Source organism: Lontra canadensis, unplaced genomic scaffold (genome assembly GCF_010015895.1).
Source record: "Lontra canadensis isolate GAN:19392208 unplaced genomic scaffold, GSC_riverotter_1.0 scaffold56, whole genome shotgun sequence".
Taxonomy (NCBI): Eukaryota; Metazoa; Chordata; class Mammalia; order Carnivora; family Mustelidae; genus Lontra; species Lontra canadensis.
This window is the reverse complement of record NW_022631050.1, coordinates 11,031,729-11,052,289: the sequence shown is the minus strand read 5'-3', so window position 1 is coordinate 11,052,289 and position 20,561 is coordinate 11,031,729. Positions and strand designations below refer to the sequence as shown.

General features: G+C 40.2%; 1 protein-coding gene across 9 annotated transcripts in view; it reads right to left on the bottom strand.

Annotated features, from left to right (window-relative positions):
- Positions 1 to 4,193: 4,193 nt before the first annotated feature.
- The window catches only part of TP63 (tumor protein p63), a 223,061-nt gene continuing 206,693 nt past the window's right edge, over positions 4,194 to 20,561 (bottom strand). For 5 of the 9 annotated variants that reach the window (XM_032875633.1, XM_032875632.1, XM_032875631.1 and 2 more), the window contains 4 exons: positions 11,618 to 11,775; positions 9,225 to 9,369; positions 7,823 to 7,916; positions 4,194 to 4,874 (listed from right to left, as the gene is read on the bottom strand). In XM_032875633.1, coding sequence (XP_032731524.1) covers positions 4,578 to 4,874; positions 7,823 to 7,916; positions 9,225 to 9,369; positions 11,618 to 11,775 — 694 coding nt within the window. In that variant the 3' untranslated portion in view covers positions 4,194 to 4,577. Of the gene's footprint in view, positions 4,875 to 7,822; positions 7,917 to 9,224; positions 9,370 to 11,617; positions 11,776 to 18,197; positions 19,083 to 20,561 lie in introns of those variants that run through there. The other 4 variants (XM_032875636.1, XM_032875638.1, XM_032875635.1 and 1 more) reach the window with 3 other exon arrangements.

Genomic DNA, 20,561 nt, shown 5'->3' with positions numbered 1-20,561 from the left:
GAAAACACAGACTTCCCACTGAGCAAGGAGCCCAATGTGAAACTCAATCCCAGGACCCTGGGATCATGACCTGAGCCAAGGCAGATGCTTAAATCACTGAGCCATGCAGGTATGCTATGTTATTGTTTTTTAAAAGTTGTTTTGGAATTTTTAAAACAGCAATAAGGGAACATAAAACTGAAAAAAAAAAAAAGAGGGGGCAAAGACTTTAACAGACATCTCACTGAAAGAGATATACAGAAGGAAAAAAACTTATGAAAAGATGCTCCATATATGTCATCAGAAAAATGCATATTAAAACAAGGAAATACCACTGTATCCCTTTTAGAGTTGTCAAAGTCCAGAACACTAACAACACCAAAGGCTGGTGAGGATATGAAGCAACAGGAAGTCTCATTCATTGCTGATGGGAAGGCAATATGGTACAGCCACTTTAGAAAACCATTTGGCAGTTTCTTATAAAACTAAACATATTCTTAAATAAATAAACAAAATCTTTAAAAAAAAAAAAGGGGGGGGGCACCTGGGTGGCTCAGTGGGTTAAGCCTCTGCCTTTGGCTCAGGTCATGATCCCAGGGTCCTGGGATCAAGCCTCACACACGGCTCTCTGCTCAGCAGGGAGCCTGCTTCCCGCGCTCTCTCTCTGCCTGCCTCTCTGCCTACTTGTGATCTCTCTCTGTGTCAAATAAATAAACAAAATCTTAAAAACAAACGAACAAACAAACAAACTAAACATATTCTTACCATGCAATCCCCCAACCACACTCTTTGGAATTATCCAAGAGTTGAAAATTTATGTCTATGCAAAAACTTGCCCGATCACTATAACAATTAATTATTCAGCAAGTGGACTTTTTGTCATTTAATTTTGGGAACCAGAACTTGACCATCTTGTTTTTCTAAAATGACATGAGACAGTATAGTAATTCCTGTGCATGAAAATTTACTCCATATACTTTACCTTCAGCATCTGTCTACTTATAAAATGTAAGGAATAAGAATTCTGAAATTTTGGTACCCCTAATTTAAGCTAAACCTGCTTTGTCTATAAGAATGTATATATTTGTAATGTGAGTCTATAGTCCTATAAACAGGTAAACAAATTAATATTTAAGTACTATATATTGTATACAATGCTATTTTGTCAAGTTATTTATAACTCCAAGGTATTAAGCTGTTTTCATGCCATCTCATGTTAGCTCATAAAAGAACAAACTTTTTCATTTCTTTAGTAAAAATCATTAAGCCATTTTGATAGTATTTTATTGGCTGAATAAATGTATGTAGTTGAAAGGTGAGAGTAACACTGAGTTTAAAGGGGAAGGTACCCAGAGCCCTCCATCTGCAGTGTTATTTCCACATATAATAAAGTAATCGGCATCCCTCCCCCCACCCCCACTGCTAAGTCATTGCCACGGGAAAGTCACTGAACAGACATTAGGAATATTAGTAGTCTAGTCCCTGTTCCAAAGCAAATTTGTTCTGCTTTCAATGAAATAAAGTGTTATATCTGGGAGTATCTCATGTAATAAAGGAGGACAGCTTCCTAGTCTTTCCTTCCTTATAGATTGGCTAAAATAAGAAAATAATGATTATTTGGTCTGAGATGAGAAACATCAATATTTGAAACTCTAAAGCTTTTTTCAGTGCCTCTTCTTCTTCCTCAATGATAAAAATAGGACGGATGGATGGATGGACAGACAGAAGACACACACACACACACACACACACACACACACACATCCCATCAACACCATTTCTCAGTGCATTTTTATTTATTTTTTAATTTTATTGCATGTCCTGGCAAACATAAGTGACTTGGGTATTTGCCTCTGGCTCACCAAAAGCCCACTACACAAAATACCAAAGACAAGCAACAGAAGCTTTAAAAAAAAAAAAAAGTATCGCATCTATAAGAAAGAAACTTTCAAAACATTAATAAAGCATATAAAACATTTGACATTTAACTTTTGTACAATTATAAAAATAATAAAAAAAATTCAACCTTTAACATTCAACATCCCACATAAAGTACTTTAGGAGGATATCAAGAAAGCAAAAGACAAATGGATTTAATGAAGAAAGTTCTAGTCTCCCTTTCTGCTTCTCATCACTTCCAAACAAAAACCCATCCACTCTTCAGCAGACTGCATGGAGTTGCACAACCCCCACCCTGCCAAGATCTCCACTAAGTCCACTCCCACTTGTCAGTCCTGAATACTCATTCACCCTTTATCCTAGCTGCCACCAGGACATGAGGCCAGCCGTTGTGCTTAGCCTTGGCTAGTGCCAAACATGTACAATACAGTACAGGAATTTCTGAGTCCCTGATGCTACCTGAACAGTGCCGAAATAGCTCAGAGGAGGTCCTAGATTCGTTCAGACACTCAGGACAGTTGGGGAAGCTATCTGCCCTCTGAGCATTGCCAATGCACCACTTTTACTCTTCCCCTCAGTAGGTTTTCAAAGCCAAGCTGCATACTTACTGCACAAATTAACAGTTTGCCCTTTATCATTTAAGCACAATAAAACTTTGAAATCAAGGACTCACTTACTTGAACATACAAAATAAAAATAATAATAAAAAACAACATTCCCTTCCCCCTATCTTACAGTAATGGTATTTTTGTTTTCCTTGTTTGACATTGTAGTCTTACTAAATGATGTTTCCATGAAAATATAAAAACAATAATAATAATAAAAAATAAAGTTTCAACTGTGGTTCTGGAAAACCTATTAGCCCAAGAAGACAATAAAAATTGAGACACAAAGTATGCAATTTCACACACAAAACATATATACACTTTCCTGGTGAAACTCACACATTATCCTTTTGAGCTACTTTAGCCCTTTTGCACTTTAAAACAGCAGTGGAAGCTTATGTGCAATCACAGCCCTTTATCAGAATGCACAGAAGGATTTTAGAGCTCATTAGCCTATGTACAAAATGTTTGTTTTAGGGTTTGGGAAAAAAAGCATCTTTCTGAAAGATCTACAGGAATATTATCATTTACACATTTTCCCAAAGTCTGAAGACAACCATCTGTTTATGTGGTTTCAGCAACACCTCCACTGGCTCATCCCCTGATCTGTGGGGACATTTTATGTCTGTGACAGTCCGGGAGAGAGATGGACGGGAAATTGGATTCTCACAGTTATTTTCCAACAAAGTCAAACTCCTATTGGTCAAGAATGAAAAGTGATAGGGTGACCCAACTGATGCTACAGGAAAACTGATCTCATCATGTTAGATTTTCCAGATCACTACTCCTGTTTTAAACCTTGAAGAGAAAATGATAAATGAGCCTCTACATGCAGAATTTTATACAATAGAAGGGTTTTCAGAAGAAACATGCACCAAATAATATTAGCTATGTTTCAAAAGCTCTTTTAAGAATTTCAATTCATGACTCCCTGATGTCTCTCACTGTTTAATGGAGATTCGGTATTTCTGGATGATTCCTGTTTTTTCCTGGATATTCTGAATAGACACTATAATTTCGGTGTAAGAACTAGGGAGACAGCATTCATCCCAATCAAATCAACCTTAGTTCTAACAAGCAAATGTGTCATTAACTTAGTCCAGGATTGAAACTTAGCCACAAATATTTTCCAAATACATACCAAAAGATAAGGCATCTGGTATTAAATGAAAGGGGGTTGTTGATATACCCAGATACATGATACTGGATGTTTTTGAACTAGCTGCCAGGGAACTTTGAAGAATTTTAGCCATGACCCACATTCTCCACACCCAACCCTAAGCAAGAGAGGATATTTCCTTTCTTCTAGGGTGTGATAGCGAGAACATGGACTTTTTCTTCTAACTGGACTAAATAACCCCAGAGTGAATAACCACCACTAGTAGCAATGTCAGTGACATTAGGTACACCAACACAGAGAACCATGTAAGTAAGAACACTTTCTCATACACACATTATGTAATGGTAAAAACAACTGGATCCATCCAAAGCTTTGATGTGGCAATTGCTTCACATCGGAAGAACTGAAAGGACATTTTTGTCATTCATATGTGCCATCAATGTCTAGATACCTATTACCATACATGATACCCCTTGAAAGAAGGGGCATAGATAAGCCATCCGAACAAGTAAATTAAAAAAATAAGCTGATAAGTGCAACTCAATTTCCTTTCCTTTAAATTACATTTAAACAACACTCCATACCCCCCACCCAAAATATATATACTGTATATTTATATATTTATATATATAGTCTTAGACTATAAGGGTGAAAATGCTTTATAAAAGTCAATGAGAAATCTTTGCAGCTTAAGGAGATACCCACTGCTCTTTTGCTCACTTCCACCTAGCCATGATAACTTCAGCTCTGCAAGCAATAGATTTGAAGGCTTAAAGCCAGAATCAGAATCAGGTGCCAGGTTGGACATTAGATCAAAGATAACCTCTTACTTCTTCTTCCCTTAAGAAGCCAGACTGAGAAGAGGAAGGAGAGGAGTTAGGGAGGACACTTTGAAGGTCAAGCACTAGTGCCTGGTAGGAAGGCAGACAGACAGACAGACAGGGAGAGCATGGGAGGAGTTAACATGGTAGTGCTCACTCCCCCTCTTCTTTGATGCGCTGTTGCTTGTTGCGACGAGCATCCATGTCAAAGTTGAAGTCATTCCACTCATCGCGGGGTGGGAAGGAGATGGTCTGGCGCAGGGTGAAGCGCACTGCGTCAATAACGCGCTCGCCCCGGGTCTCACTAGAGCCCACGCTGACGGTAGAGGCACCACTCGGGGTCCGCAGGAGGTGGGGAGGGGAGGAGAAGTCGTGGAGCTGCCGGTGGTCCAGGATGCCCTTCCAGATGGCATGTCGGAATTGTTCAGGGATTTTTAGACTTGCCAAATCCTATGAAATAAGGAAGGGTATCAGGGAGAATTAGGACAAAGAGACAAACTGACATTTAGTCCACATCATTTTGTCATTCCCAGTGTTCTGATTTAACCCACGTGAATTTACTGCTCTCTACAACATATGATTAGTTCTCAGATAACCTTTGGCATTATATGTAACTAAGCAAAAGGTACAGCCTTGAGGTGCCATTTCTGCTTGTGGATAACACTTCACTTATTCTTGCCTGGTCTCAATTTCTTTGCTGGTAAAATAGGGATAGTGGTTAGATCAGATGGCAAAGATCCTGCAACAAAAACAGAAGATAAAGGTACCTTCCAACTCTTAAATCTACCTGGCTCTCGTCACTAGAAGAGAGAGATTAATGGACCATCACCACCGCTCAAGTAAGTTGATGAGAAGAAAAGATTGCTAACAGGTAATGAACACTTTCTACATGCCAGGCACTGAACTAATTATTTTAATTCATGATCTCATTTAATGCTCAGATTAGTGGTAGGTACTCTTACACCTGTTTTATAGGTCGAAAAGCTGAAGGTCAGAGAGGTTGACAAGTCTAAAGTTACCCAATTAAGTAAATGAATTGGGGACTCAGGACAGCCTCTGAACCTAAAACTGCCCTAATGGCCAGAAGGTCACTTGGTGTTTGGATAAATCAGGGTATCCAAATGCAGAGTATGTGTCCATGTTCTATGAATGTGAGTGGAAGGCATTATGAACATGCTCTGTCTTAACTAACTGCAGTGACATCTCTCAGAGTTATCTGCACTATCCCTTCATTAGCTGGCTTCAGTGATGGCTTACTCTTTTATGGAGCAGCGTCGTGGGCAGAAAGAACACTGTGCTTGGAGTAAGAAGCTCTTGACAGAGGTTCTTACACTGTCACTGACTGGCTCTAGACCTTCCTCAAGTCACTTTTCCCCTATTGGCCTCAGTTTCTTCCTTAGTAAAACGGCACAGAATTCCTTTTTTAGGTCAACACACAGTATTGGTTCAGGTGTAAATATGGATGTGAAAGTATTTTGGAAGTTATGAAGCACACTATCTAAAGCTTAACCATTTGCATTATTACTATATTAAATTTTTATGAACCCATCCCGGCATCTTAGAGGGGGTACTTAGGAAAACTTCCCAAATGAACCATATTCTTTTTCCAGGAAGAGATTCCAAGCAACTCAGACAGGTGTTGAGAGACAAAAAGCTGGAAAGGGTTTCTATTTCCAGTAATGAGATGGGAGAAGCTGAGGAGAGGTTGCAGAATTTAGAAAGCCTCCCAGTTACTTCCCCTTTTGGATGCCTGTAGTATGGGTCCTCCGATTTCCTAGTCTAGCCGAAGGACACGTTATAAAAAGGCAACCCACACATAAATAAGGAAGTGTAAGTCTTTATGCTTCGGAAATTCTCAGTAAGTCCAGAACTCTGTACACTATCCCCCATCAAGCTGTGTGATTCTCTGGATAGATCAGAACTCAGAACTGACAGGTGAGGAAGCTGTGGCCCAGACATTGACATGAAACCTAGTCAACACCAGCAGAGAGGGACTTGTGGAGGACATCTGCAGATGCTAAGAGCCAAGGGAGGAGCCTCCTGACACACTCCCCAGTGGGGACAGTCAGCAAGTGGAAGGCATCATTTTAACAATGTAAGAAAGGACATATTCCCTGTTTCATCACATAGGGCTATCAAGCACAGGGCAGCTGTCTTCTCCTCAACAGATGGACATTATTGTAAAGTGACATGAAACTTGTCAAAACTTACTCCTAAAGCTTGCATTACAGTTTCCACTTAATTCATTCCATCAGAGAATAGCAGCCAGGGTGATTTATGGGGCGGGGGGTGGAGGGGTGGGCCGAAGGGCGGTAAGGCATATTCTCGTCATCACAGGGCAGGGGGATTCTCATGCTGCAGGGGCATCTCTAGCATCGGTGCTCAAGGAGGGGAAAGAAGAGATCCCAACTAGAGAAGCAGCAGCAGAGGCAGACAGTATCTTCTTCCACCAGTTCCAAAGGCCCTCTGGAAGCTGGAAAAGAGGATAGTAAACCCCAAAGAGAGCAGAACGAAGGGCAGCCTGGGAGGAAAATTGGATTGCTGTAAACCAGAACAACACAAGCTCCCATGTGAGCAGTTCAAGAAGCAGTGTTGGAAGGAAGAAAAAGGCCCCTTCTATCCAGCTTGCTCCAAAAGACAAGGGACATCAAAGCCAGAAGGAAGGGCTTTTGAACCCCTTGATAAACTGAGGCTCAGAGAGGCAAAGTGATAACCCCAGGTTCTCGTTCTTATAAAAAGCATGGATGGGACCTGAACCATGACCGGTGATTTTTGCCAGTGATCAGGGATGGCTTGACCCTATTCTGATAGAACTGAAAATGAATGAACACACAGTTCTAACAGAGAAACAGTGGACTCCTCCTTGAAGTCTGACTTGAAGGAAAGGTAGAAGAAGCCAGTGAATAGAGTTAAAGACCAGAAGCTTCCACCTCAGTGCTCTATTCCTGGTTCTGTCATCATCTCATGATGCAAATGATTGTACTGTCACCTCTCCACGTTTTAAAGTGAGAATAATATCACCTGCTTCCTGCTAGTTTCTTTGGAGTCTCATACCGATTAATGAGAACATCTAGAAAATTCTTGGAGTTCTTCAGAGATTGTAAATTTCATGAAGGCAGGAATTAGATCTCTTTCCCGCTCTGAATAGAATATGTGTGCAACAGACAACTGTTGGCTGAGCTGATGAGCTGAGGAAGACTGATTGCTATCCTTCTCAGGTATGTAGGCAGAGGCCTGGGAGTCTTTCTAATCTGGTAATGGTTTCCACTGAAACTGAGGACTGAGGGCATGTTAAAAACCAGTGTTAAAACCAGGGGGAACTGAACTACCAGGTGGATGTCACCAGAGGGAAGAAAGGAAGAAATAAAACTCAAGAGAAATGTCTAACAGTTACTTACATCCATGGAGTAATGCTCAATCTGATAGATGGTGGTCAGCCCCTGGGTCGTGAAATAGTCCAGACATGATGAACAGCCCAACCTCGCTAAGAAACTGCAGAGGGAGGAGGGAAGAGGAAGGAGGAAACAGAAAAAGAAAGTTCACCCCAACTGCATTGGCGAGGTAAAGGAAAACCCAACATTTTGCCCTGGGATGCCCTACAGGAGAGGCTAGGGGGAGATGAAATCAATCCGTGTGGGCCTTGGATTTGAGGTTTGGGGATAGGTAGTGACTTGAACTTTAGGTCTATAGAAATTAAAATCAACTCCGAGGATTCCTGCAGAGCAGTGATTGGTGGAATTCTTGGCACTCTACATAGGTAAGTGCCTTAGGAGCCATTGCAGGGGGTGAAAGGAAGGAGTCCAGGGGTCAGGTTCCCAGCGCTCTTGCCTCCTGCCTCTTCACTTCCGAAAGAGCATCTCTGCTAGAATTGCTTTGTATCAATGGGTTTCTGAGAACGGTGCATGTGGCTAAGAAAAACTGGAGGCCACTATACCCTGATGTCATTACTGCTTTCTGATTTATGACCTGCTCAGAATACAGACGCCTCCTTTGGTGTGCTGGCCTCAGATGGGTGAGGCCACCATCATCAAACCACAGGTTGGGTGGCACAAGCCGTGCACTTTGCCATCTGTCTGGCTGATGCTGCTTGGTACTGTTGCATCAATCACAGGGGGACCAACGCCCATTATTCCAGCAGCCAAATGAGATGATCATTCTGCACATGAAGCAGGGGCAGCCAATGTGTGCTAGGCAGGAGACGTGGCACCCATTCTTGCCTTTGAGGCTTTATGCTTTTCTTTCTTCTGGCTATCTCTGTGCTCTTGCCTAGAACATGCGTTCTCTGCCTATGGCAAAGCAGCAATGACCATCGGGTTCTTGCAAGTCTCTGTCGTTTTTGCATACATTCAAACTTTTTAATGCACATCCCCCTCCGACATAACGAGGCCGTGGTGGCTGAGAGCTATGAGTCCTGGAGAACGGGAAAGGGAGCGAGATAGCAAGTTTACTGCCCTTCTGGGAACCCCAGCCCTGAGCACCAATTCGAAGGCCCCAACTGACCGTGTAAAACTTTGGGGGGGGGGGGTGTAAGTGAAGATGGGGGGAAACAGGCATGAAAAACGATATGCCTATCAACTCACATTTTCACTTTTTCCCATGAGGATCATTGTGCTTTTCCTTGATGCAACACTGCTGACCACTCCACAGATCAGAGGTAACAGAGTTGAACTGCCACCAGAGGAAGTTCTGCTTCCTTCCCTTTTTTTTCCCCCAGCTGTGTCATGAACTCTGAGATTGTCCACCCTCCGCCACCCAGAGTTGCTTAGGACAGGCCCCCAGGGGCACATGCTGTGGACTCACCTGACAAGGCTGCAATCTGTGGGGTACGGAGGTGGGGGAGTGCAGTGGGAAGTGGATGGCATGGAGAGTGGGGGAGGGAGGGCCTGGGTGGGGCTGAGTCCATTCATGTCTCCAGCCATTGGCATGTGGGTGCCCATCATAGGAACTGAACAGAAGCAGGAGGAACAGAGAGGGTTACTGCCGTCATCAGTACCTGCTTCCCAGTGGTCCATCTTGCCTGGTTTAATGTTACCTAGGGCCGAATTCACCAGCCTTCCTAGCCAGCCTTCTCTCTCTCACTGCACCCCTTCAAGCACCCTACATCTCATCCAACAGAACAGAATAGTCACCAAACTCCAAACTAGATGCATGCTTTCCGACCTTCACACGTTCCCTTAGAATCATCTCCCCCCACTTCTTTCCCCACTTCTAATGCTCTAAATGCTCATTACTCCTGATGTTAACATATTCCTCTTTGCCTCTGCCTTTCGTGGGTTATACTTCTGTCTCTCTCATTAGGCGAATGCCTCAAGCTTGGAGATTAGACCCTGTACCTGTCTCAATCCCCACAAACCCTTGCACAGTGCCTGGCATCAATCACATGCTCAGTAAACTGATGTGCAATGAACAAATGCAGAGACCTGTGAATGAGACAGTGACCTCTGGAATATTTGTCTGGGGATAGGAGGATTTACTGCAATATTTGGGAGCCATAAGCCTAATAAGGAAGGATGAAATTAAAGATTCCAGCTCTTTCTTAGGGTCCATTTCTGGATTGTATTCAGAGACACCAGCAACCTTGACTTTTTTTTTTTTTTTAAACTAAACTACAAACTGGAAACATTCACCTATAGAGAAGAAAAGGTTAATACTGATAATATCTATGAAGCAAATTTTGTCTTCAGGTCAAAAAAAGAGCAAAGGAACATATCTACAAAAAGATTAATGCAATTTGGTTTTCTTTGGCTTTTGTTTTGTTTTTTTATTGAATAAAATATGCCAAAAAGGAGAGGCCTCTGCCACTAACTGGGCAGCTAAGGAGCATGAGCTTATCATATCTCATCAGTTTTCCCTCTGACTTTGTCAATGACATTAAAGAAAAATTGTATAGTATAAATGAGAAAAAGTAGGCAAACTATAACTTTTATAAACCTGAAGGAACAAAAGGATTCTACAATGTCACAAGGAAGAAAATAAATAAAAATATACATGGTGCTTTTTCCTTTTACTGTCAAAGCAGCAGACCTATCAAGGGGTGAGGATTTGAGACTTAGGATGAATGCATCCTAGGTGAGAGATCAGTCTGGCTCTCAAGTCTTTGTTGCCAGACCAGGCAACAATACCTCATACACTCTATCTCATTTAAATCTGAATGTTTGCCATCAGACCATAGAGAGTCACAATCCTAGCTTCCCTTAACTTCTTAAAACAAAACAAAACAAAAACAAAAACAAAAAAACAACCCAACAAAAACAAACAAAAAACCCTAGTCTCTTTAAGGCAATACTGAAAAGCACATTGAAAGGCTTGATCAGAATAATAAAGGATTTCAAAGGACAAGATGGAAGCATTGTTTTCTGAGGGGACTTTCAGGATACAAATGCAGTGTTTGGGCTTCTGCATCCCTGAGGGTAGGAGACATCCTTCTGCATTTTATCCTCCTTCTGGTTTTCTCTAGTTTGGGAATTCACTCTGCTAGATTTAGTTCTAGTGAATAATTCTATTTACAGCAATGCTATATAGCAATCATCATCCATTTGGACGCCTGATTCTCATGTTACCTCTTACAATTAGACTTAGTCTTTGCATGAATAAGTAAATGGGAGCCTCCCTTCTCTATGCCAATTCCTCAATGACTGTACACAAGATGAAGTAGACAAGCTGAGAAGGCCAAGGTCATCGGGGCACAGAATCATGAGAGGTTAAATGTGCAGAGTGATAATTTTATGAATGGAAACAGAATTTTAGAGTGGAGAGGCGCTTGCCCACAGTTGCACAGCTAATACTGCTATAGAGTCCAGACTCCACAATCTATTTCTCTAGACTTTTAAGTCTATTACATCATGTTACTTTCCACATGGTGGATAGATGTCCTTTTTGCTTTCTCAAAGGAGGTAGGAGGTGGGCCCCAACCAGGCTGACAGGAAGTGGAATGTTGTTATCACAGAGGTCCTTTACCCTACTGAAGGAACAACCTCCTTTATCTCTACCACTGTGCTTTGTAATGAACTATACACTTCCAAAGTGACAAAAAGCTTACCGAAAGAAACTTAAGCCATGAAACTGTGATCTGTTCTGTCCTGCTCTGCCTCTCCTTAGTTTAGGAGCAAGCCTCTCCCCCATCCTAGAGCAGAGTCTTCCCCTACACTAACCCCATTGACCCCTAAGGTGCAGCTAAAGGGAGAAGCACTTACTGTTGGCTCCCATGCCGTCAGGAATGGTTGTAGGGGTGAGGGCATTGCGCTGCTGAGGGTTGATAAGCTGGCTCACGGAAGGCAGCTTGTTCATGCTGTTCATTTTGTTCAGAGGTGGGGAGCTGTTACCGTATGTAGACTGAGACTGCATCGAGGTCCTAGGAACACAAACATGGGAATGACGGTGAGCATGTGACATTAGAGACGCAGGACTAGTCATATGAACAGGTCTCAGATTAAAACATGATCTTGAGCTATACACTTGTAAAAATATTCCTCTAGGACCTATGACAAGAAGTTATTTGTTTTTCCATCTGAGAACTTTTTTTTTTTTTTTTTTAACTAGGGAAGGATTGCAAGGCTATCATCAAATCATATTTTTCCTGAATGTATAGAGTACAGAGTTGAACATCTCCTAAAGAATCTCTTTTGTGAGAGAGAAAATAATTGCATCTCTTTTGGCCTCCATATTATTTTTTCTCCATCCCTTTATCCAGTCTTGCCCTACAAGTCAAACAAGCTTGGAAATCAATGAGGGAGAAGAACCCTGTGAAGACCCACAGGCTTACAAAAGACATGAAGGTGTCAATTTCAAACCAGCTGAGGACCTTCATTGGCAGCTTCCTGGGCCATTTGGGATATGCAGAAAATAAGTGCAAAGCCAGTCAAATGGGGAAATGGCAGCATAGCTTGCTGGCATGCAGAGGCCCCAACGTGGAGCCCTGCTTTCTCAGTACAGAAGTTCATGGGCCATGAGAGAACCCATGGGGTTGCCAACAGCCTCTCTATACAGGAGAAGCATGGAGCCCAAAAAACTCTTCTGTTGACTTTTGACAAGTCTCCTGGGAGACAAAGGAAAACAAACAATTCCATTTAGCATAATTTTGATTTGAAAACTTACTGGGATTGGTTTGTTATACTAGGCATGTTATTACATACGACATTCCCTACTCAAGGGCTGTTCCTCACTTTTTCTCTGAGTATAGAACTGGTGAAATCTACTATAATTGCAACAGGAAATAGCATCAGAAGATCAAAGTTTAAGGCTTCCTCTAGAATATATTAGAAACCATGGGTCCTGTGTGGGCCACAAAACACCCTTGCATTTTTTTTTTCTCACTAGAAAACTATATAAACTGAACACATATACACTTACTTGAGTTGGATGATACAGGTAGAGAAACTGGCAAAAATTAGTCCCGTGTGTGAAGCTCATAGTGTAGTGGACACTTGGGGATAATAATCCAACCTACCTTGTCAGGTTATGGAGAGAACTGGAAAGGAGAAGGGGAGGAAGAACTTTATAGACTATATGGCATTGGCAATGAGTAATTACCGTGACCACAGAATGAAGATTGGGCTTGAGCCTATTTCTAACCCATGGTGGGAAACGCTCCCCTTTTACAATCTTCAAACAAAAGACATTATTTTGTGCCTGTCTCTCTCCTCCCTACAGCCATATTTATGTTAGAGGAGAGAAAGGGAAAAAAAAAAAAAAGTTTTCTGAGTTTTATTATAAATATGTAAAACACAAAATTTTGAGGGCTCTACAAATGTACCTAGGTTCCAGACAAACACAGTATAATAATGTCTGAAGGAAGAGGAAAAGGGGGCTCTAGGACTTGAGTGCTGCTGTGGGACGACACTTGGTCTTTGCGGCAGCTGCTCGGCATTCTCCATAATTACACAAAATGGGGAAGGTTCCATTCCTTGTCTCTGAAGAGCCATGGCTGGAGGAATTCAAACAATATACTGTGTATAAATATGCATAAATAAGGATGACAGTTGATTACCATTAACAATTCAGCTGCATTTTACAATTACTGATTTTAAAGTAAGAGAGCATGGATTTTTCTCTTTTGACCCTCTGAAGAACTCACAATTATAGGTCCATGTCATATAAACAGCTGTTTATATAATAAGCCCTCCCAACTGTAAGACACTTCTGGTTACTAAGCTCTCCTTTATCCATTTATTGAATGACCGTCGCATTCCCGTGGAGGAGAACATGGTCTGGCAAGGCAGAGGTGGGCGGAAATTATTCTATTTTACAGATATGTAAGCATAAGTTCTAAGAATAAAGGTGTATAAGTCCATATTACTGAATGATGAGTTGAGAGGTCTCCTGGTTCCTAGTCTCAGAGTTTTTTTTTTTTTTTCATTCTGTGGCAATTTGCCAGAAATTAGACAGTAGTGTGCAATAAGTTACAGAGTCAAGAAATGGGTGAAGTGGTAAGAGAAATGTGGGGGACCAAGGTACAGCAGGGGCAAGGGATATAGAAGGCAGTTCCCCCAGCTGTCATCAAATCCACTCTATCCCTGTGTGGAAGCCTTGTGTTAAGAGTTAGCACTTTTGATATACTTAGGAACATTTGCAAATACATATCAAAATACAGAAAAGCTCAGGGTAAGGTGGCCAAGCGATGCTTTGACAAGTGCTTTTTCTCTCTGCCCACAACGAAGTACCTAAGATGGCAGGCTGTGCGGACTCCGGAGGCAGGTTGGTCCTCTGTAACCCTAAAGAGGTCTCTATCTCTTTCATGCCCCCAAATCACTCAAATGTAAAGCAAGAGTTAATGGAAACATCACTTGAACCACTGATGTCCACCATTAAGAAAATAATGATGTCCACCATTAGGAAAATAAAAATATTTTTAAGAGCTTTGCATTTTTCTGGAGCTTTATTATAATACATTCCTTCTTCCAAATCCTGTCACACTTCCCTTCTCCATTTCTTTTTTGTGGGTATTTATTTTTGACCGTTTTACTAGGTCATTTATTATGAGCAGCCTAAACTATTTTAGGAAATTAGCCCAAAAACCAGAGATGATAAAGAAGAAATGTGAATGTTGGAGTCAACCAAAACATCCAGGTTTGGATGGTTTGATTTTAACTGACACAAATTAATTGATCTGACATAAACTAATTGACTTTGGATGTTATGCAAAATCTCTGGAGTTTCACTTTCTTAATCTGTAGAACAGATATTATACTAGAAGAGTTGCTGTGTAGACTAGCATGAAATAATATGGAAATGATATGGAAACAACCAAAGTGTCCTCTGATATGTGAATGGTTAAAGATGTGATGTATGTGTGGAATATTACTAAGCCATAAAAAGGAGATCTTGCCATTTGTGACAACATGAATGGATCTGGAGTGAAATAAGTCAGATAGAAAAAAATGAATATTGTGTGATTTTACTTATATGTGGAACCTAAAAGTAAAATTAATGAACAAACAAAACAAAGCAAAAATAGACTCATAAATACAGAGAACAAACTGGTGGCTTCCAGAGGGGAGGAAGGTTGAAGGGATGAGCTAAGTAGGTAAAGATTAAAAGGTACCAACTTCAGTTATAAAATAAATGTCACAGGGATGTAAAGTACAGCCCAGAAAATATAGTCAATAACATAGTCATAACTTTGTGTGGTGACAGATGGTGACTACACTTATCATGGTAAGCATCCTGTATTGTTATAAAAACGTCAAATCACTATGCTATACACCTAAAACTACTATAATATTGCATGTGAACTATACTTCAATTTTAAAAATAATAGATTTCTTAAAATAACAAAAAATAAAAAAATATATACTACATTCCTTAAAAAAAAAAAAAAAAAGATTAAATTAGATTACATAAGAACCCTGGACATTGTCCTTGACTTATAGGTGCTCAAGAAACATAGGTTCTTTTTACTCTTATGCTCCAGGACCAAATGTTTTAATACTCCAGTGTTCTGTCAAGGGGATGAGAGACATCAGTTTAAGAATTAACAGGAGGAAGTGGCAACTATTCTCACTTGAACAAATCCAGGAATTAGGTTGAGTGGATGAATGGGGATAAGAGAGTGCAAAAAAGTAAAAAATTCTGAATGCCTCTCCTTTAATATGGAAGAGAGAGTTAAAGACACAGAGGACAAGGTCAGGGCAGTCTGTTTATAATTAAGTATGCAATATCTGAAATACAGAGAACGTTCTGATAAGCTCTGTATGGTGGAAAAGGGAGCAAGTTGAATAAATCTGTGACCATTTAAAGGTCCTGAAGAACAAGGGTTTTTTTATTGTTTTGTTTTGTTTTGTTTTGTTTTCCTTTACACATATAATGTAATAGTCCTTGAATGGACAATCCCAAAGATTACTGGGGACTCTGAAGAGGAGAAAATATTTAAGGATAACAGGATCTGTGACACTATGGTTTCTTATCCACCCCCCGCCGCAATATACACAAACACACACCCTCAAAACTGAAAAAAGTGAGAACATAGCTATCCTCAGAAAAACAACCAGGTGTAAGTTCAGGCAGTTTTCTCTAGATGAGTACCAGATTTTTCTAGGAATCCAACATAACAGAGCTATAGACATGCATATTTCATGTATTTCTAGTTCTGAGGAGAAATCCTAAAAAAGTCAAGTCCCAGTTCTTAACTTTAATGACTCAGGTTTCTGTGAATAAAATTCAGTATCTTAGAGCTGTAAGTGACCTTTAAATTATCCAGGATTAAAAAACGGTTTTCTTGATTCCAAGCCTAGTGACTATGTGGCAGAGAGTCCAAATTCTTGAAAAGACATAAATTCAAAGTCATCGTCTCCATCTTGCTGGTGATACCTACAATCCCATCAAAGGATTCCTTTTTTTTTTCTTTTTTGCCTTAAATCTTTCATTGCTAGTTAAAACGTAACTCTCTAGTAAAATGTGGTGATCTCTCAGGGTAAATCTATTTCAGCAAACAGTTTCTGGAGTGCAGAATCTGAAAGGGGGAAGAGATATTGCAGATAAAGCAAAATACCCCCTATATGAAGAAGGTCAAAAAGAGTGAAGCCATGTAACATCAGAAATGCAGGTGTTCCTCTTCGAAAGTTTGTCCACTACTGTCCTACCTGTAACCTTACTTTCCAGCTGGGTAATCTTGCCTTTAAGTACAAAAGGCAGCATTGCTCTCTAGATAGATCAACTGTAACTGCAGAATATTTTCCATTAGTTCAAAGATATGAATTTATAGAAGTCACTCTAAACACATAAAAACTTACATAAGGATGGGATTAAAAAAAAAAACTTGTGAAAGAAAAGCAAATGTCAAAAAATGAAGCATACTCATTAACCCTTTCAGGGATTTATGAACCCCTTAAAAGGGTATTAGAAAGTTACTAGATTAGGGGCGCCTGGGTGGCTCAATTGGTTAAGCCACTGCCTTCAGCTCAGATCACGATCCAAGGATTCTGGGATTGAGTCCCACATCGGGCTCCTTGCTCAGCAGGGAGCCTGCTTCTCCCTCGGCCACTGCCTGCCACTATGCCTGCTTGTGCTCTCTCTCTCTCTCTCTGACAAATAAATAAATAAATAAAATCTTTAAAAAAAAACTTTCTAAAAATAATTTAGTGAGTTAATAGATTAATTGAAAACACCTTGCTAATGTAATGAGCTCATCTGATTTCATTAACATGTTTTTATGTCAAACATAAAAATGTTTTTTTTCTTAAGCATTTTTCAAGCTATTCTATTCATTATTTTTATGCAGAAACAATTGTTTTTGAAGATTTTAAAAACAATTACTCAAAGATAGGAACTTGTTATAATTAAAAAAAATTGAACAACAGTTTCCATTACATATTCCTGGATGAATATTTGCTAATGCCTATGTTACAGAAGACAAATTATTTAATAAACTTGGGTTGTATTTAGGTTTGGCAACTGAAGATGTAGCTTGAGTCTTATTCAGAGAAGTGGGCAAATGATACTATATGCCTGGTTCCTTATGATGAAATGAAACACCCACAGAGCCAAAATATATTTCAAGTTGGTGTAGGCACTGAAATGTATTTCTAGGACTGATGATCTCAATACAGTAAAAACACCAAATACTGACAGAAATGGAGACAGAACCAGTGTGACTGTTCAGTATTCTTGTTCTTTAGACTTCCACATAGTACTTCACACACGCAAATGAAAATTACGTTATTTAAGGAATTAAAAAAAAAAAAGAAGAGAGACAGAAAAGAAAAACCGCAAGATGAACCAAGATGCAAAAGTTTATTGAAAATTAAAATCACACATCCATAAAGCAACAGCCTCAAAAACAAGAAATCATTGCTGTGATAACACAGAATAAAGGGCTGGTGATCTGGTGTGGGGAGACATGGGGGAAGATTTTTAAAGTCTTCATACCATCATTTTAAAATATGTTTTTAAAATGGAAAGAAATAGATTCTCTAAACTCTTTGAGAAAAAAAAAAAAAAAAAAGAAAGAAAGAAAGAAAAAGGAAGTCAACCACCCTTTCTATCTTTTTAAGTTTCAGACCAGGAGTGTTGATTTGAACATGTGTTTGCTTGGACATCACTTAAATAAAACGTAAGTGTCCTGAACAAAGGAGTGTAAACAGAGCTAGCCATATGGCCAGTTCTATGGTGGGGCTGAGAGATAGGGGCTTCAATTAACAAATTAGTCAGAGATCTTGTGGAGAAGACTTTGAACTCCATTTTGATCTAGAACTGCCCAGAACAATATTACTGGAGTGGTTTTACCCTCCTATTAAAATGACAAAATTAAGTTTATTTGCCCTGGGGTCTAACCAACGGCTTTGGACATAGGGCTCAAGGACTTCTGTGAGCAAGGAAAACTATCATATCAGATGCCAACAAGGTGGCTCTAGTAGGATCTGACAGTGTTCATGAACTTTCTATCTACATATGAGGAGAGGAGACTGATAATGCAAATTCTCAAAAAGAAGAAAAGAACACCCCCCCCATTGGCTACTTGTAGTAATTATCATCTCTCTGTCCAGCAGTACACTTGACACCTTAGTGTGTTATTATTTGCAATATTATTGCATGACCAGCATTAAAAAGGCCTGACTGAGGCTCTCAGTTGCCTACAATTTTCTTATGCACAGACAAGAACAACTTTTTTCTTCTTTTCTTAAAAAGACATTTTAAGTTTGAGACCTGCTCAAAAGTTTCTTTAAGAGTTTCAGAAACACAACAGAGGGTAACAGAAAAGGGTTCCAATAAACATCTTAATGCCCCTCTTTCCAACCTGATCCCCTCCCTTCTAAGAACAACACGAAAGCTCACAGACAAACATGGGGGTTCCTGACTGCCCAGTGCTAGATCTAAAGATGCAGAATCTGTAGAAAACATCCTTTAAGTTTTGAGTCCCTTCAGAAGATTTTCTTACTAGTGGCTGTGTGCCTTTGAGCAGTTAGGTCTCTGAGCCAAAGTGTCTTCAAGTCCTGCTTACAAGGGCTGGACACACACAAACACACACGCACACGCACACACACGCATGTGTGTGCACACACGTACATGGGAACACAAGAAACACACGCTCCAAATACAGATATGGGGCTCTATGGGTACACTGATCGGTTTGGAGGGCTGGAATGTCTAAAGAAGACGTCAGACTGTTTCGGGGTTTCTCTCCGGGGCTCCACAAGCTCATTCCTGAAGCAGGCTGAAAGGAGACTGCAGAGAGGAACCAGAGAAAAAGAAGAGGTGAAGGCTTCAGACTTCATAAATTCACATCAACTGAACACAGAAACACCCTCCTACCTTCATGATCACAGTGAGACAGGACAGAATGCCTGGGAAGCTATTTCTACTCTTTCCTTGTCATCCTCCTCTAAAATTTCTCAGAGAGGACTTCTCAAGATTTTTAGGCAGAAATGAGAGAAAGCTTGGTAGTTAATCAGCACTATCAGAATCACCTGTATAACTTAAAAAAATAAATAAATAAATAAATAAATAAAAATAAAAGTTTCCAGATTCCTCAAAGGCCAGGTTGGGGCCCAGGCATACATATTTTTAACAAGTTCCACAAGTGATTCATTTGAGGACTACTGTGTCAGGGTACGTCATGGTGCTTAGTACACTGCTTGGCACACCAGACTGGACAAATTAAAAAAAGAGAATGCAGAGACAAGAACTCATTTTAATCTTTGGTAAAATGTCATCGGCCCAATTATGATACCTCATTATTGCTCCTGTCTGGCCTACCTACGAAGCATGAAGAAATATGATCTTATCAGTCTGGGGGCTGCATCATCATGCATTTGTGAAGAACTATTAATGAGCATTTTGTAGGTGCCCAGATTGAGATGGATAAATATCTTAATCCTTTCAGTCACAAACTTGGCCTACAAACGCACATATCAAACTCATGAAAGCAACTTTTACATAATTAAGAAATCAATTATGCCACAAGGATGCCAGGAACAAACCTTCTCATTTTGCTGAAGATTGTGCAACTCCGTGAACTGTTTGGGAATTCTTTCCCAGATGGCTTTTGAGTCACATTCAGTTACTCCTTGCAAAGCAACAAAGCCATTTTTACTTGCTTAGGGCTGGAATTCAGGAAACCAACCTCACCAGCAAGAATCGAGATCATCTTGAAGAATATGCCAGCATACAAATTAGCAGGGAAGCAATCTATTCTCGGGTAAAGAGCTATAGTTTTGACTTCTTGTTTGGATAGTACACTTTGGAGCTTCTCTTGGAGCAAGGGCTCAGTGAGACAACACGCAGAAATCATGTTTTTGTTATGATAAGAGTATATGGACCGCAGGGGTTCAAACTTTGAGACCTAGAACTGAGATTAGTGGTGCAATGAGACGTGAGAACTTAGAAAAGTGATTTAATCTATCTGAATTTAATTACTCTCAGTTTTTTCCTCATTACCAAATCATAGCTAATAAATCTCTGCTCTGACAACTTTGTAACGTAGCTGTGAAATTCAGAAAGTAGCACTGTGTAAAACTACAAAAAAGTGTGCAGGTCCTCGACCTGTAAGGTTAAACCAAGTGAAACTGTCAAGATCCACCTGTTTTTACCTATGGGACTGGCAATTTCAAACAAATACCCTGGACACGTGAAGGATTTCTAAATCAAACCTAGAAATATGGTCTAAACCACACCTAACGATGAGGTAGAGATGTATGTATTCTG